The 18718-nt window shown below is 38.4% G+C and overlaps 1 protein-coding gene across 2 annotated transcripts in view; it reads left to right on the top strand.

Annotated features, from left to right (window-relative positions):
• PARP8 (poly(ADP-ribose) polymerase family member 8) overlaps window positions 1–16981 on the top strand; it is a 114893-nt gene extending 97912 nt beyond the window's left edge. Inside the window, exons 16-26 of one of the 2 annotated variants that reach the window (XM_050912793.1) lie at window positions 3114–3239; window positions 4760–4825; window positions 6178–6245; window positions 6605–6653; window positions 7479–7591; window positions 7758–7830; window positions 9796–9865; window positions 11629–11705; window positions 12651–12720; window positions 15698–15782; window positions 16412–16981. In XM_050912793.1, coding sequence (XP_050768750.1) covers window positions 3114–3239; window positions 4760–4825; window positions 6178–6245; window positions 6605–6653; window positions 7479–7591; window positions 7758–7830; window positions 9796–9865; window positions 11629–11705; window positions 12651–12720; window positions 15698–15782; window positions 16412–16514 — 900 coding nt within the window. In that variant the 3' untranslated portion in view covers window positions 16515–16981. The remainder of the gene's footprint in view (window positions 1–3113; window positions 3240–4759; window positions 4826–6177; window positions 6246–6604; window positions 6654–7478; window positions 7592–7757; window positions 7831–9795; window positions 9866–11628; window positions 11706–12650; window positions 12721–15697; window positions 15783–16411) is intronic. The other variant, XM_050912792.1, reaches the window with a different exon arrangement.
• The last annotated feature ends 1737 nt before the right edge of the window (window positions 16982–18718 follow it).

Raw genomic sequence — 18718 nt, 5'->3', positions numbered from 1 at the left:
CCTCAGGTGGTCATGAACTTGATCTTCTCTTAGAGTGGGAGGGACTTTGCTCCCCGAGTCCCTGTCTTGCAGTCCATCCACTCAAGAGATGTGGGAAGAGAGATCGCCAGTGAAGACTGAGGTAAAAAAGTTGTTGGCTACCTCAGCCTTCTCCTTATCCGTTGTTACCAGTTTGCCAGTCTTGTTCATCAGGAGGGGTACGCATTCTTTGACCTTCCTTTTTCTGGCTGACATACCTGTAGAAGCTCTTCTTACTATTCTTTGCATTCCTTGCCAAGTTCAGCTCCATCTGCACCTTGGCCTTCGTGACCCCATCCCTACACAACCGGGCAGCATCCCTATACTCTTCCCAGGATACCTGTCCCTGCTTCCATTGCCTGTGCATTTCCTTTTTGCCCTTTAGTTTGACCAGCAGGTCTTGACTCATCTGTGCCGGTCTCTTGCCTTTCTTTCCTGATTTCTTACACCTGGGGATCGAGAGCTCTTGCGCTCTATGGAAAGCGTCCATAAAGATCTGCCAGTTCTGTTCTGCTCCCTTGTCCCTGAGGGCAGTTTCCCAGGGGGTTCTATTGACTAACTCTTTGAACAGCTGGAAGTTTGCTTTTCTAAAATTAGGGGAAAATTAGGTACAAACTTACATGGTACATTACATGTACATTGTACATTAGGTACAAACAAGTAGCTCTCACTTCTCATTTTAAATATAGCTGACAGGAGAGGTGGTCCTGGTTAGCTCTCTGTGTTTTATGTAGATATCACTGTTGCAGGCATATGCGGAGCTTGCTCTAGATCTCTAGAGTACCTCTACATCTGCAGAGCTTTGCTGTAGAGTACTGAAGTGATTACAACCTTAACAGTGCTTAAAAGAGTCAGATAAGAGGTTTTGTCAATTGTCCCATTGGACCTAGGTGACTAAATTTTGCTAAGTTTCACTCTAGTGATAGCATTGAACCCAGCTCACTACATCTGATCTGGTTGAGCTCCCATTCCTCTTTGTAGAAAGAATTCAGCACTTCTAGGGTTTGATTCATCTGAGCTATTTTTGACATTAGTTTAGGACAGTGTGAATCACAGCATAAGCTATCAGCACAGTGGTTATTTTTTACATTGATTATAAAGAGAGCCTAGGCTCACTAGTAAGAGGTAGGTGTTCTCATTGTGAATCTCTACATTTTGTCAGGTGAATCTTCCTCCAAATCATTTTGTGTAGTGAAGGAGCCTAAATATAGGTTCCCATTATTAGAAATCACATCCTGTTTTTTTCTGCTGTGCTTTCAGCTGGTTTCCTAAGGTAGTACACCCCTACTTTGTCACTCCCAATATTCCGATGGCTCCTCCTTAACAATAAGTGATTGTACTTTCTAAAACTTTCAAGCCCGAACTCACCTTGCCTTATTTTAGTCACGTAGTCAAAATGCCTGAAAATCAAATGCCTGATTTATTGATCGTTCAGATTCCCTGAAGAGGGTCGAGAGAGAGAGAGAGGCACTGTCTGAGAGACTGATGTCGTAAGAGGGAATTGTCATCAGCAAGCGTTGTCTCTTCCTCCTTGAAAATATTTTAATCCTTACTTACGTACTTCAGTACCTACTGTTAAGGAGGAGGAGTTCAGGCCCATCTATAAGGACATTTACTAGATCCACAGCACTTCCTATTACCAAGGAAAGCATACACAAGTTTGTGTTATAATGTTTGTATTAGACTTACCTCCCAGTTTAAGTTGCTCTGCATTCCATCAGCTCAAAATAATGATCTTGGGGGAAATCAGGGGTTTAACTAAGCCTAATCTATGCACGTTTTCCTCCATGTCAGAGTAATATGCCAGTATCATGGTGAGAAGCAATATAGGAGTCAACGGCTGGTTTAAAGGAGGGCTTTGGGATGGTGTTCTAAGCAGACCTGTGCTGATTTTAAGACAAAGTCCCATCATGCAAATCATAAAGCAAAACAACTTCAAGTCACTTTATTAAGAGATTTGGGGACTGAAACGACTCTTCCCTAGTAGTGTTTTGCAACTGGAAGCTAAGAAGCGCAACTGAGAAGCAAGGTGGATGAACTCAGGCTCAATTTCATGGTAATACATTTACACAGTTGCAGGGCTGTTGCCTGACCTGGCTGTGTATGCAGACTCCCGATCTCCTTTGCAAATGCTAATGCAGATGCCCTATTTTGGAACATTCATCACACTTACAGGTGTTATAAACTGGAAAGTAATCAGAGCACCATGGAGGAAGCGATCATTATTTAAATAACTTCATTTTTCAGTATATGTGAGATATTTAGTAACTGGAACTAACAGAATATTTTTAAACTGATGGAGAAAATTGTCCATTCATGCTGAAGGAGCAGAGGAGGAGAATGGCAACAGTATGACTCACTGCAGTGCAGTTCCTTTTCCCTTTCATCATGATTCTTATTTTCATTCTGTTTCTCTAAAGGACTATCTTTTTTTTTTTCCTCCAAATGATCAGTTACAATGGCAGATATATAAAAACTTCTAGAACAGCTTGAGCTGTGAGATGAGATCTGATCCATGTGGAGTTGTGGGAGGAACCAGGGATGCCTACTAAGTACGACTCATCTCAGCTTTTCCTTTCTTTCATGCAAAAGTCTGTTTTCACACAATAATGTTTTCAGAAGGCACAGAAAAAACAAGGGGAAATGAGCTAATTTGCAGCTACATTTTTATGTAGCAACTTTGGATTTCATTATGAGCAGGATTTAGGTTTCACAGCTGCCAGAAAGCTGCATTCTCTCTGGTTTGTGATTACATTTTTCACTGGCATCTACTGTACAGAGGTACACAGATCCACCATGACTTCATTTCCCTAGAGAATGAATTTAATCCAGGAATTAGCACATGTGCACAAGAGAAAGCAGGACTGCGAGCAATGTATTTCACATGATAATACATTTAGAACCAGATACTGGTCCTACTTATGCACCTGGAATAATGTACGAGGGCTGAACCCGAAGCCTGTTGAGGTCAATGGAAGAATTTCAGTCCTAAACTATGTCCTGTGGATAACACGGTTTGGGCAATATAGGTAACAATGAAATATAGTACCATATGAAAGTACATATATTGAATAAATATTTTTCTTTATTCCTAGGTGGTTGATCTGTTAGTATCCATGTGTCGGTCTGCATTAGAGTCACCTAGGAAAGTTGTCATTTTTGAGCCATATCCTTCTGTGGTTGATCCTAATGATCCTCAGATGCTGGCCTTTAACCCCAGGGTAAGTAGTTATCTTTCATTATGTCATAGCTTGGTTTTAGTCATGCATGAAATTTCAAAGCAAAGCCTTCTTCTGGAGGAGTCTCCTTTACTATAAGAGATACAGCTCCAGAATATAGCACTAGCATGTGACTGTTTGCAGAACTTTGTAGCTTTTTTAATTGTCTCTGAGAAGGTATTTGAGTATACACTGTAAGTTGCGTTCAGAGTTACGTTGAAGCCAAAAAATTCTTTTAGGGTACAAATTCTAGATGCAAAATTTTATATTCTTAGTGTCTTTCTCTCAGCGCACACATTGGACACAAAGAGAAAGATGGCCTTTGGGAGGTGTAGACCATGTAAACCGGGGGATTTCCAGTCCATCTTTTTATTCTAAAAGTGGTCATTGCTGTCATCTCATTTTCTCGTTACAAAAAATTATGTCTAAATGTAATTTTATCAAATGTTGACATAATAGTCGAGTTTTGTACAAACATCAGTTTTGAAGAATTGTGTTTGCACTACTTGCACCTCAGGCTGCAAATACTGCCTCTCAGGGAAGCCCCTGAGAAGCCGTGAACTATTACATCTCACTTGAGCCATCCCCAAGGGCATAAATGAGAACTCTGGATGTCCTGCATTCAGATGCATTTCACTTTTTCTGAACAAAGGCCAGTTAGCAGTGGTTCTTCCTCAGGAAGGGGCGAGTGTGTTCTGTAGCATGTGGGAAGATATACTTGCCAGGAGGTGCTTGGAAGGGGGCTGATGAGGAGACAGCTAGTCTGGTGGCTGGGCAAGGCAGGAGTTTGAAGCAGACCAGGGAGTATGAAAGAGGGTCACATCAGAGGAGGAATGCAGAGAGCCCTGGGCTGGCAGGGCCCACACCGCCGCCTCCCAGCTTCTTGCCAGCATGGGCAAGGTGAAGGCCCATGGGCAGAAGCTGGCAAGACCCAAAGACGGGGAACAATGAAGCTCCTGAAGGTGACATGACATGTGGAGCTGGTGAAGCATAGACTGTTAAGCTCATCCACTCGGAAAAGGTGGAGCTGTCTGGTAGTGGTTCCCAAGCAGAAGGTAGGCAAGGATTGGGGTGAGGCAGAGGGACAACTGAAGGACCTCTGATGTTTTATAGAGCTGTTAGCAAAGTAAACACATCTGTTTATTTAGCATTTTATTTAAAATCTATTTTGTCACTGCATTATTTAACTTAATAGCATGTTCTCCAAATAACTGTCAGAACCTGTGTTTAGTTAAAATATTTGTTTAAAAAGTGAGCTAATTTTTTGAGTATGCTGGAGATTCCAGTGAAAGTCAAAGAAAAACCATCATGATAATATTTTTTCAGGGAATTTTCCTGGACTATGAATGAGAGAGTCTATGTGTGAGGTGGAAGGAAGCTATTGGTTAGAAATGTTTGAAAGGATTGGTTTGCTGAACATTATGTCCTAGCTTTGGTTTTATACACACTCAAAGAATTCAGGTTTTTGTAGAGCCAAAGACTAATACTCTTCTAATTTATGTGCTTATTTTATGCTACATCAGAAGAAGAATTATGACCGAGTCATGAAAGCATTGGACAGTATCACTTCTATTAGAGAGATGACACAGGTGAGTTTAAAAATCTTTACCTAACTTAATCACTATTTCTAGAACTAGGAAGATGTTTATATTGCTTGCCTATGATAGGTGGGGAAGTCAATAGTATCATCTCTTTCCTATAGAGCTGTAATAATATTGAAATGTGTGTTAAAAATAATAAACCTAGAGTATCCGTAATGGCAGTCAAATAAAAGTGATGAAGTAGAACTCAGATCTTTTGAAGTTTAAATAAGAGATAATAACAGCAGAATGGGATGTTGTAATGAGAGAATCACCAACTGCTGCATTTCTGGAAATATCAAAGCCAAACTGGGTCTTTTATTTCCAAAGCAAAAGAAATTGATTTTGTGACAGTGTTCTGAATGTTTCATTATTTATTATTTATTATTATTTATGAATAGTTTTATTTCTATTATAGAAAAATACTTGATCAGCTAAGTATGGTTAGGGACTTTGAAGGTTGGGTCTCTTGGGATTACTACCATATGATTTCTCAGTATTCACAGTGGGACAGAATCTGGTAGCCACACTTATGTTTATTGTTACACTTCCTTTCCCAGACAGCCCAGCTGATTATAACTGATTATTGAAATCTCTCCCATGTACCTTGCTTTTCCAACTGCTATATAAATGTAACCTCACAACAGTTTATAAATCTTACTCTATATGTATTCAATTCTGGAATGAAGAATGAGGTGTATAGAGAGGAGTAAAATAAACTGAAAATTAAAAACATTTTTTTTTACTTAATGTAACATCTTGTAAAAATTTAAAAAATCAGGTATTTCTGTTACCTAATGTAATGTCTTTTAAAAAGAAAAATAACCATCATTTTGCTTTTTAAAATGTTAGAATAATTCTTGGACTGAAGACTTTTAAAGGGATGCTTTGCACTGTGATTGAAATCAAGAAAGGTTTTCAAAGGGATTATAAACTGATACAGTATTTTACCAGTTTATACCATGAAACAGTTAAAAAAATGAAGTGGATTATCTCGGGGTATTTTGAGAGACTTAGTTTTGTGAAGTTCCAGTCCAATTTCTCAATCCAAGAGCCAAACATAAATAGATGTCTTCTGCTGTTCTCCCTGAGATCACCAGTGTTTGCTATAATATACTCATTTTGATGCTAATTATATGCTTATTATTTTACTCCAGGGAAAATAATTGCCATATTAATTCTTGTTGTTGTCAAAACACATTTATAACTGTACAATGCTAAATGTCAGTAAAACTGTGATTTAAGCCTAATAATGAGTCCCATGTATTCGTTTTAATAGATGAAATCGTGGGCAATGTAACATACAAAATTTAAGCTTATGATTTCAACTAGAAATAAAGAACATAATTACTCTTTTCTAGGCACCTTACTTGGAAATAAAGAAGCAGATGGATAAACAAGACCCGCTTGCACATCCTCTTCTACAATGGTATAAAATTGACTCACATGAGATGATAATTATTGAAGTACAATTTTAATGAATACTTACTTCACCAGTGTAATTTGGTATAAGCTCACCCTAAGAATCAACGTCAGGGTTGACATTTGCAACTGCAGGTGTTTCTGGACTGTTTCTGGACCTCATCTGGGCCCTCTGAAAACACTGGAAAGACTCCAGCTTATATATACAGCCTCTGATCTCATTTTCTAGTTAAGATTTGGTCTACTTCCATCTGATAGGTTCAAAGGCCTGCAGCTGGGTGCTTTGTGGTAGCCATTCATAACACATTTTTAAGAACAAAAGTTCTGTTTGGTTACCATGTCTAATACATCTGTTTCTTATTTTAGGGTTATTTCTAGTAATAGATCACATATTGTGAAGCTACCGGTGAATAGGGTAAGTGTCTGTGCGTTCTTTGTTATTTTCTCATTTCTCATGGCTCATATTAGCATTTTAGGTGGGAGTCTCCTAGCCAAACATGGGTGTCTACATTCAAACTAATCATCACATGGACTCCATTAATAGACAACGGAGAGAAATAGGCAGTTTCAGGTCATGACGCATAGAATCATGTTGTGAATATCTAAAATAGGTCAAAGGAATAATGCTCATAAAAAGCCTGTTTGAGGTGAGCAGCTCAAATACAAGTGTCTGCCTTGTAGTGATCTGAGATTGGGTGAGAATAACTTCACTATTTGTTTTGTTACTATATAGAATATTAGATACAGAATTGTACAGAAAGCAGTGCACACAGACACGATGTACCAGGAGATCCACATATCAGTACACCTTAAAAGGAGTATAGCTCTTGAATTTTAGAGGGATGGTGCTGAGATTAATTTCTGAGTATGTGTGCCTCTGATCCTCTGATTAAGGGCACAGTAATGTGCAGCCTTTCAAAACTGAACCTTAAATCAAAGCCACCTCTGATCAGAATACCATGATGAAATTGTTCAATTTAATTACTTCACTAGAGCCATATTAGGCTGAAATCTGTTTCAGAAACTTCTGTATGTTTCATAAACTGAAAGACATTTTTACTGTTTGATTTCAGGTAAAAGCTATGGTGATGAGACCAATTTCAACTTAGTTCATGTAGTTATTTAGATGCAGTCATGTATTGTGCGAAACAGCATGGTATCTTAAGAACTACCATTATGGAAATACAATGCTTTTGTGTTAATCAACTTCTTTTCACTTGTGCGCTGTTATATTTTACAGCAACTAAAGTTTATGCACACTCCCCACCAGTTCCTACTTCTCAGCAGTCCACCAGCCAAAGAATCCAATTTCCGAGCTGCTAAAAATCTCTACGGAAGTACCTTTGCATTTCAGTAAGTACATATATTCATATTAATCAAAGGTTATCAAAATGCCCTGCTATTTTTTTGTTCTTGACATTTGAGGTTTACAGCTGTGAATTTATTGTTTTAAAGGATTACTGATTTCATTTTGCGTTTTACACTGTGGATTTTAACGCTTTCTTTTTCATTTTTTCAGCGGTTCACACATTGAAAATTGGCATTCCATCCTGAGGAACGGCTTAGTTGTTGCTTCCAATACGAGGCTGCAGGTAAATAGTAGACTAAATAGACTTTAGCTAACCTGTGCATGCTTGATTACATACTAGCTTAGGCAAGTTTTCAGGGGCTGTGGTTCTGGTAGTCATATAGGTGGAAAAAAGGGATGATTTCAAATACCCTCTTGTTTTCTGGAAAAGGTGCTTTTCTGATGCAATTAAAATGAAATAATGTGTCTGCTAAAATGGCTAGAAAATCCCATTGCTGGAATCAGGGTTTCAGTTTTACATTGCAGAGCAGCACCTCCAGGAGGCTTAGCTTGGTACTGCTTAAAAGCAGTCGGGATTAAAATTTAGAGCTACATAAACTATCTCCATGTTATAGGATCCAAGAGCATACTAGATTTACAGCAACTGGGTTTACAGCATCTTCTCTTCTCTGGTTTCCTTGGGAATGGAAATATGAGTGTACTGGCCAGGAAGGAGCTATTGCAAACTTCAGTTCATTTTCTCAGACTGAATCATCAGGAGACCGCTACTGCAGAGCAAAGTAGGCAGTACCAGAGGGACTGGGGAGCTGTAACTCAGAGTATTTTAGCATTGTGGTTTTGACAGCTCTTCCCCAGAGCTGAGTCCATGATACCTTGGAGGAGGATCCCAGGGTGCTGACTAAGGATCGGGGTACAGAAGACACTGAAAAAAAGGAAATGGAAATATCTGCTGTTCCTCTTGGTGGTTTGGGTGTTTTTATTAGTGTCTTTGGAAGATCATTCCCCAAGAAAGCAGGATTTATACACCAAAATTCACCAAAGTAAACCCCTTTGTTTATGCTTATTTTTTGTTGAGGGTTGAAATACTGGGAATAGGCAGAAGCAGTAAACCCCTATTTTATACAAGTCATCATTTTTAGATCTCTCACACACCTAAGGCATATCCTGAGTCCAGTTCATCCTATTTACCCCAGTACCAACCAGTCAGGAAAAATATCTACTCACCAGGATCCTATACAACATTGTAGGATCTGGAGGAGTGAAAGCACGTTTGCACATTCCTATGAGAGCTCTGGCACATTGCAGAGACAATGTAAATATCAGTGGGTCAGAGTAAATAAGGGTGAGCATGACTCTGAAGCCCAGTGGTCATAACGTCTACCTAGGTAGGAGATACTCTGGGTTCTCATTTGTGCTCCAACGACTACTTGGTCTGTTTTCTTCAAAGGCTTTTCTACATAAAGCAGTCAGTCCCTGGTGGAGAAGTGAAACCCATACTTCCCGCTTTCCAGACAAGAAAATGTCTGCAGGGCTAATAAAAAGTGCTCACTTTTGTTGCTTAGCCCAAGCTTCATGACATGGAGCAGTGATGCTGGTGAAGAAGAGTCTCCCCTTTCCTCTATTCTTTTCAGACAGCTGGTAGCTTTGTGGCTAAAGCATAGTTCTGCAGTGATGGGATATGCATGTCTGAATGGGCTCAGGCAAAAGCTTGATTGAACCCATTCCTCCAGTACTCAGGCTGAACTAGTGACTAAATTTTTCTATAGTATATGACCAGTGTCATCACCATCTCTTCATCTCCTGCCTTAAAGAAAACAAAAGCAGCTATTGCTGCTGTTGATTCAGAGGCTGGCTTAGGCTGTGCTTCCCGCCAAGGTTTTGATGTGAGACGCACGCTGACCTTGCTCAGCCTTGTTAAGGCTGAGGTGTATTTGGCCATGTACAGAAGCACCCTCTGTAGGCATCCTCCATGGTGATGTTAGATTTAAAAACAGAAAATACAATTTTATATATAAATCTGATGTAAAATTATGTTTGGGCATTTGGACATGGTTTCCAGAATATACAGTATTTTAATTGTATTTTTGCAGCGTGATTTTTTTAAAGACTTCTTTGAACACCATTTATTACCAGGCAATAAATTAATGAAGTGGGGCAGATGCTTATCTACATTATGACCTGTTCCTATCATTATTATTTTGTCCAGATAACCAAATTAGCATTAAACGATCATTCTGCTCTTTTTCAGCTCCATGGTGCAATGTTTGGAAGTGGAATCTACCTTAGTCCATTGTCAAGCATATCATTTGGTTACTCAGGTGATATTTATAAATCACTCTAAAGTTGGAGAAATATAGGGGGGTATCTTAGTCTACTGCTTTTCTTGCCAGCTTCACTGTTTACAACACTGTATTAAATTTTATCTTTGTCGACCAAGATTTAAGTTATTCAAAACAGAGAAAATCTAAATTCCGTCATTAAATACTGTCCTCATTTTCCAAGGTGATTAGTATCTTGAAACTGTGCTTGAAGTAAATAGTAGCTAATGTTGGATGCTGTGTGTAATGGAGCATGTCTTGATTATGCAGTGGAAATCCAACTTTGTGTTTGTGATTTTTTTGTCAGTATCTGCCTAAGTCCATCTAACATTATCTATGGATTCATGGGCTTTTATGACCTGATCTAACAAAACAAATATTCATCAATAGACATGTTCAACTGTGTATATTTAAGAGTATTCCCGAGTATTGCCATGTCAGGATTACACTGCAAGTACAGGAGAGTGTGTTTATTTTAGCATGAGAAGGGGAGGGAACATACTTTGTCCCACCAGTAAATCCAAAAGTGAGTCGTGCAGAGTTTTCTATATATGAATTAGATCATAAATAGAAGCATAATGGAAACAAGATACACCAGTGTGTATGTTAAGAAACTTAAGAGATTTTAAAATACGGTGACTTTTTCCTTTAGGTATGTTGTATTTACCATTTCCTCATGTATGAAAGTGCTGGTATAGTTGAATGTGTGTTTGTGTGCATGTAGATAATTCTGAGAGTTTTAGTTACGCTTTCTGATTTTCAGTATTTTTAGGTAATGTCACAATTCATTTTAAGAGCTCAGCATTTTTTACTACTATTTATTGAATTTCAATATCAATAATCTCTAAACGCACTTTTAGCTTTTCAGAGATTACACGAGTATGGAAGCTTTTTAGGACTCACTAAAAGTGCAGGTTGCAGTATCATTATCGAACAAAATGCCCTTCTTTTTGGACAACATTGCTTTGTCAGCTTCAATGTGTTTTTTCTCATCTCTCTACCTTTCCTGGTCTCGTCTATCCAGTCTCCTCCAGAAAGGAGGCCTGTGTTCCTATGAAGTATGTAATACTTGATGCCAATAAAAATCACGGAGGAGTCCTACACTCCCTGTTCCTTCAAAGAGTTAAACTTTCCCATAATTCAGTCTGTGTTTGCAAACTGCCAAGAAATACGGGATACTGGAAAGGCAAGGAAGCCGATAGTAGCATACAATACAGGAATTTTATATAAACCAACATGAGGAATATAAAAGAGATCTAAGGCACAAAAGAAGGTGTTTAGATTACTTGAGATGGAAATTGGATCCAATGTGGCTGACAATTTAATATTTTTACATGTAGATAAATTGATTAAACCATGGTAGACTTTAAAACTTTAAATAAATTAACTACTAAAAATTAATTGTACTTTTAATAAGTCTAAGTAAAGTGTTAAAGATTAATATCTAAAGTTCTTTCTTATGTGATTTTACTATCCCGCCCACTGTAAATCAAACTGTGTTACTTCAGCCTGACTAGGGTTAGTTAGACTCAAGACATGCTGACACGCAACTTTGTTAAGCAACCACCTAAGAGTATTCCTGAGCTGTTATCTGTTTTTGCACCTGCTTAATGCTAACTTGACTCTCCTAAGGTCTTTGCTTTTTGGGTGCCATGCAAAGGACTGTGATTCCCACTGTGCTACCTGTTTCATTCTCCATACTTAACTTTGCTTATTATGGTATTTATATGCCAGGGTATCTTACATGATTTTAATATTCCTAGGGATGAACAAGAAGCAGCAGAAGGTGTCAGCTAAAGATGAACCAGCTTCAGGCAGTAAGGGCAGTAATACATCACAGGTACAGTACATCAGCCATCTCAGAAAGATTTATGGTTTTATGCTTGGGAACTTGATAGCTGCAAAGGAAGTAATATTCCCTTTGTGAAAGCTAACAGTTTTATTTTATTGAATGAAATCAACAACTTCAGAGACTAGGCAAACATCAAATACAGCCCAACTGCTTTTAGTAACAATTTACGGATTATACTGCAGGTCTTGTGCCTTTCTTCTCCAAGCAGAAGAATTTAGGAAGAGAATGAAAATGAAATACAGATTGCATTATGACCCTTAGCAAGCCCTTGCTTTCTGATTTCTGGACTTGCAGAAGAATGAGGCAAAAGGAATTGAGAGTGCTTATTGCTGGAAAATGAGTAGCATTTCATTTATAGCAAGTCAGTTTTTTCTTTTTCATGGTTTTTACGTATTAAACCATTACAATTTTGCTTTAACTAAAGCAATCTCATAGCATTTATGTGTAGGGCTAAATTTTGAGAAAGAAATCTTACATCTGTCTCTATAGTTAACACATAGAAACTACAGAATAATCTGGCTTTGGAGAGAGATTGGTATGTAACAGCAGAAGCCCTCAGAAATGGGAAGGCCAGTAAAATATCAGGGTAGTGGCCAAACCATCGGTGATCAAGTTCACCTTTTTTTTTTCTGCTATCAATTTTTTTATCAGTAACACTGATATTTCTAATAATATTATTCATTCTGTAATAATTAGGAACTTTTCTTTCTGGATAAAGGAGCTCAAATCTCTTCTACAGTAATCCAAACAAATAATATAAATGTTTTTAGAAATTCTATTACATTTGGAAATACAATAGAAATGTTTTAGAAAGACTGCCTCTATCTTTGTTCATTAATAAACCACTGAAAATAGCAGCCCTCTCCTTTGTTACTTTTTCACTCCGTTTGTCTTACTGCACTAATTAAGTTTTCTCATGTTTTTACATCTCAGTCACAGAAGAAAGGACAACAGTCACAATTTTTGCAAAGCCGTAACTTAAAATGCATAGCCTTATGTGAAGGTAAGCTGAAAGCCCTTGAAAAACTGTTTTAGTCATGGACACTGTTACTGGATGCAAATCAGTGAGACCTTTAGTTCCAGTCTTGGTTGTTTCTAGGTAAGAGACTACTGGTAGGCATACAAGTACTTGCTTAATAGCTGACCTTTATATTTCAGTTCAGAACGTTTCCCTCTTTGAACAAAACTTATAACACATGGTGAATTTTCATGAAATAATCATATGCACGTAGCAACTGATCATCTGGTCTGTCTTTCAAATGGGATCATATTCCTAAGCCATCAAGATAACCCAAGTCATGGCCTTTATTTGAAACACTGACTTCTTGCAAGCTCTTGACAAATGCATTAAACACCTAAAAGTCAGAAAAAACAGCTTTCCTATTGAATTTCCAAATAATTTTTCACTGCTCAGGCAAATATACTGTTCATCTGGTAACCAGTCTGTTCTCTCTGACTGCTTCAGAAATTTTGTGAAGTTAAAATCCAGTGCATATGAGTACAGCCATTCTTGAAAGACTTGGCTGTTCTTATAATAACTAATGAAACCTCAGCAGGTGTTGAGAACAAAGAATTATGAAGTGGGAATAAGAATTGTGCCAGTAGTTGGTAATTAGTCTCATTGGCCAAACAGAAAGAAATTATATTAAACTCAGTTTGCCCTTCATTTGGAGCATTTGCTCATTTTCAAAAGGAAAAATTAAGACAGACAGTGGAAAAGATGTTATTTCAAAATGAAAGCTTTAAGCTATATATGCCACTTCTTAATATATATATTTTTGAGAATGTTCAAGTGAGATATTTAATATGATTTAGGAGATGTCAGTGAACATGAAAATTCAATTTGATCTGGACAGAAAAATACATAAGTTTAGTTCTAAAACTTGCAGAAGAAGATATGAAATTAATCTAGGATTTACTAGAATTTACTTGGCCTTTAATGCCTAAAGCTTCTAAATAAAAATTACATCTTTCACAAGGACTTTATCATCCATGTCATTCTTTCCTCACACTTATTAATGGATTATCGATTTTATAAGGGTGAATTTTAAATATTTGGTAAAATATATTTTACATCATTCATATTCACTTCATTTTTCTGTGAAGTGTTTAGAGGAGGTGTGTAATATAGATTTTAAATTAAATTAATTAGAAGAGATAAATGTTTGTTAAAAATTACAGTTCATAGAAGAAATGGTATAAAAATTGAATATGCATTGATTCATGGTAGTGTTAGAACAGAATAGAATAGCACATCTCAGTTGGAAGGGACCTACAACGATCATCTAGTCCAACTGCCTGACCAATTCAGGGCTGACCAAAAGTTAAAGCATGTTGTTAAGGGCATTGTCCAAATGCCTCTTAAACACTGACAGCCTTGGGGCATCGACCACCTCTCGAGGAAGCCTGTTCAGTATCTGACCACCCTCTCAGTAAAGAAATGCTTCCTAATGTCCAGTCTAAACCTCCCCTGGCCTAGCTTTGAACCATTCCCACGCATCCTATCACTGGATCGCAGAGAGAAGAGACCAGCACCTCCCTCTCCACGTCCCCTCCTCAGGAAGCTGTAGAGAGCAATGAGGTCGCCCCTCAGCCTCCTTTTCTCCAAACTAGACAAGCCCAAAGTCCTCAGCTGCTCCTCACAGGACATTCCGTCCAGCCCTTTCACCAGCTTTGTTGCCCTCCTCTGGACACATTCAGGGACCCTCACATCCTTCTTAAATTGTGGGGCCCGGAACCGCACACAGCACTCAAGGTGAGGCCGCACCAATGCTGACACAGCGGGACAGTCACCTCTTTTGACGGGCTGGTTATGCTGTCTTTGATGCACCCCGGGATGCGGTTTGCCCTCTTGGCTGCCAGGGCACGCTGCTGACTCATCTTGAGCTTGCTGTCAACCAGCACCCCCAGATCCCTTTCTGCAGGGCTGCTCTCCAGCCACTCCTCTCCCAATTTAATCTTGTGCCCGGCATTACTCTGTCCTAGGTGCAGAATCCGGCATTTCGACTTGTTAAATTTCATCCCATTAATCATAGCCCAATGCTCCAGTCTATCTAGATCCCTCTGCAAGGCCTGCTGTCCCTCAAGAGAGTCAGCAGCACCTCCCAGTTTGGTATTGGCAGCAAACTTGCTAATGGTGCATGCAACTCCTGCCTCCAGATCACTGATAAATCTATTGAACAGAAGTGGCCCTAGAATTGAGCCCTGAGGAGCACCGCTGGTGACCGGTCGCCAGCCAGATGTAGCCCCATTCACTACAACCCTTTGAGCTCTGCCCTTCAGCCAGTTCTTCACCCAGCGCACCGTGAACCCGCTCATCCCACAGTTGGACAACTTGTCCAGAAGGATGCTCTTTAAATGCATTTATAGAAATATTTTCAAATACAGATTCATGGTATAGCTTCTACCTAGCAATAAAAAGGTTTCTTTCCTGTGTTGTCATTCTGCTGGTAAACAACGTACCATCAAATACATTGCTGTTTTCTAAACATTGAGCAAGTTTTGGCAAGCTTCATGATCCCCTTGAGTCATAATTGCTATGCTTAATTTTTTCAAATATTTGGTAGTACTGCAAAACCCAAATTTGTCATATCTGGTTTCAGACTTTGTCTTTAACATCTTATTTTTGGCTCAGCCATCATCAAACACTTGACTCAGATCCTCCTTAACAGCCCTATGGCTGTTTAAAATCAGTATTTAATAAATACACTTTTTCATTTTTCATTCCAATTAACAACTGGCTCCCATACATCAAGCATCTGTGTTTTCTGGAAAATATAACATATTTTGGAAACAAGAATCAAGTTCATCTCCCTGTTTGTACTAGCAGCCAACTCAGAGTCTAAGCCACACCACAGACATCCAGTGGGAAACTACGCATTCCCAGAAGGCTATTTAAAGTGTATAAAAAAGCAAATCTTTTAAAGCAGTATTTTCCAGGCATGTTTTCATCACTATGAAATTTATTCTTTCCCTGATAGTGATAACCTCATCCGATCTGCACAAACATGGCGAGATATGGGTAGTTCCCAATACGGATCATGTGTGTACAAGATTTTTCTTTGTGTGAGTACAAAACTTCTTTTAACATTCAACTTCTGTTTGTCCTAGACCGTCTTCCGCATGTTCCCTCCAATAGTTGTAATTGAAGTAGATAAAAGATGTTTCTTCCTAATTCTTTTCAGTATCACTTCATTTTTTATCTTTCTCTGTACTTACTTTTGTTAGGAAATGTATGGATAAGCTAGTGACAAAGGTTTAGTAGATGTTTTGTTATAGAATAAATGAATGGAGAGTTACTGATTTTTCCCACTCTATAGCATTACCTCATGTTACAGTAAGTCTATCCATGTATCGTAAAATACCATTTCTACTTGGTTGTATGTTTTAAAGCTGAGGAATTCATTAAAGGCTTCCTGTCTATGATGTGAGCATTTCCCCTCTCACCTGTCCCCTTTGGGTCCTAGTGGCCTATTCAGCCTCAGGGTTTCAGTGACAATGGCAGCCTTACTACCCTTCACTCTCTAGAGTTTAGGATCTGCATATAATGGTGAAGTGCAGCAGAGCATTTTAATAGAAACATGTTAACGTATGGAATAAGCACTCTTGATTATTGAATGAAACAGAGTTTTGGATGGGTTTAGGTAGATTAATAAAACACTAATTTGATTTTATTTTCTGTACTTTTTTTTTAGTTATGAAGATGGTCAAGTGGGTGATACAAGTATAAATACACAGGAACCAAGCATTCATAAAGAGATTCTTCGAGTCATTGGCAATCAAACTGCTACTGGTTAAAAGGACCACTCTTATTTAATTGATGTGATTTGGAAGCCTTCCTCAGTCTCAAAGCTGGATTTTGAACTGAAGAAGATGCAAAAAACTAATTTATTATTATTATTCTAAGCAAATTAACCCTTTGAATACTTACTGTTTTCTTACTTAGTATTTCTTATCTCATCAAAATACCTGAGATGGTATGAATTAGCAACTGTAGGGGTGCAAAGTCTATTAATATACTACAACTAATAATAATTAAACAGGCATTTGGGTTGCTCACAATAAACAGACTTTAAAAAGGAGTTTTGTGCTGATATTTTTATATTAAACTTCAATTGGAGGTTTTAGTACTGTATACTGGTATTTTAAATTTAGAATGACTGAATTATAAGCGAGAGAGAAGATTTTATAGCAGAGCACCTGTATTGTGCAGGATACTTTGCAATAAGTAAAATATTCTCATATTTGAACACAATAAAAGGTTGCTTGGAACATGTCAAATTAAAGAGATTGGTTACCTGCAGCTATCTTTGATTCATTTTTTTTTACACAAATGCAGCTAGGATTTAGAGTCAAAGGTTAAAACAACAATATATTTTTTCTTTAATGAGTGAAACAAAGCAAAAAGTTACAAATGTGATGGTGTATGTTTAGTTTTCTTCATCTTCTCTGGAAACAGTGTCTTACCCATTAACCAGCTCAGTTGCATTTTTTAATTTTACAAGCCTAGCAAACATCTGGAAATCCTGAAGCCGTTAACTTCCTTTTTACAAATTTGGGTTTTATATACTAGCTTACGTTTTCATCTTAACTTCAGTGAAACTGCTCTGTGGTTAAATTTAGCCACATATTTAAAAGTACGTGCTGAATTAAGGCTTTTACATGATTGAGTTGATTGTTAGTACATCAGAAAATACCGACAAACGCAAAATTTTGCTGATTTTTCTCTTGGTGAAAGATTTTTATTAATTTATTCCTGAGGGAAAATAAACCAGTTCAAATCTCAATGTCCTTTAAATTAACAACTGGTTTTTCCAAGTGAGCATGATGGCAACACAGGTAGGGAGGGGCCCAGTCTCCAAGGCATAAAGCATATTCTGTGCCCTGATGGGGGCCTTGGCGGCCTTCACGGTAGCTGTCCTGAAGCATCCATCACACCCTTGAATATGGAGAGCAGTTCCACTTACTCATCTGTACAACTGTTAAGAGCCACCTCAGAAAGCAAAACTAGAGTGAATCCTCTGTTATGTTATTTTCATAATAAAGATACCGAAGAGCCAGATAACAGCACAACAGAGCACAGGCGTGTTTGTTTATTTTAAACAGAACTGCATTAGATATGCTGTAACAGGTGATTCCTTCTTCCTAGTTCAAGCTACACTCCCTTATTACTTGCTGCAATTGAAGTGCCCTACAAGTAAAATAGTGTTACTGGGCCTAGGAGCACATACTTTGAGATGTATTTTAGCATTCCAGACTTACTTGGTGGGGACTTCAGTTTTTCTGGGTTCACATCCAGACTTGTAAAGCCAACCCTGTTTGTAAATCTCCGTTTTGCTATTGAATTTCTTTTGACTTTCACCCCCATTTGGTGGACCCCTAACTTGAGAATCACTACTCTAATTGTTATCTTTTGTGTTGGGACACAGGTTAACTTCTTGAAACAAAGAGGATTCCTGAAATTTGTCTATCTACGTAAGGACTGCCTTAGGTTGTGTAACTGTACAAAATCAGCATAATTCAGAAGTGGAGCTGAAACCCTGGAATGACCATCTCTCTATAATTTGTCCTGCCGTATGTGTGTGAATTGCTGTTTTGCATAACAAAAAGAAACTAGGAAGCAAGTCCACAAAGATATCCTATGTGACTTGCTGGGTTGATAGTCCACCACTCTGGGAGGCCTCCTCAAAAAACGAGGAGAAAAGAAAGATGACCGTGAGTGAAGTGGAGAAGCCAAGTAAGCAGTCATCTTCCCTGTCCCCTCAATCTGCAGCAGGGTCACAAGTGAACCGCTTGAAAGAAGAAATCTGGAATGTAGCTATGGCAGCGAGTCAGCCTTGGTTTGCATGGTGCGGTCATGATACTGGCCATGCATGGTGCCATCGTAAGTACAGCTACTGGAAAGGGGAGGGAAGATACATCTCTGCCAAATTTTAAGACTGCTCCCAGGTTTGTTTTAAATGGATGAGCAGGAGGAAGGGACAGTATGGAGGAAAGCAGGG

This window comes from Gymnogyps californianus, chromosome Z, assembly GCF_018139145.2.
Source record: "Gymnogyps californianus isolate 813 chromosome Z, ASM1813914v2, whole genome shotgun sequence".
NCBI lineage: Eukaryota > Metazoa > Chordata > Aves > Accipitriformes > Cathartidae > Gymnogyps > Gymnogyps californianus.
Note: the sequence above shows the minus strand (reverse complement) of the source record. Positions and strands in the feature narration are given on the sequence as shown.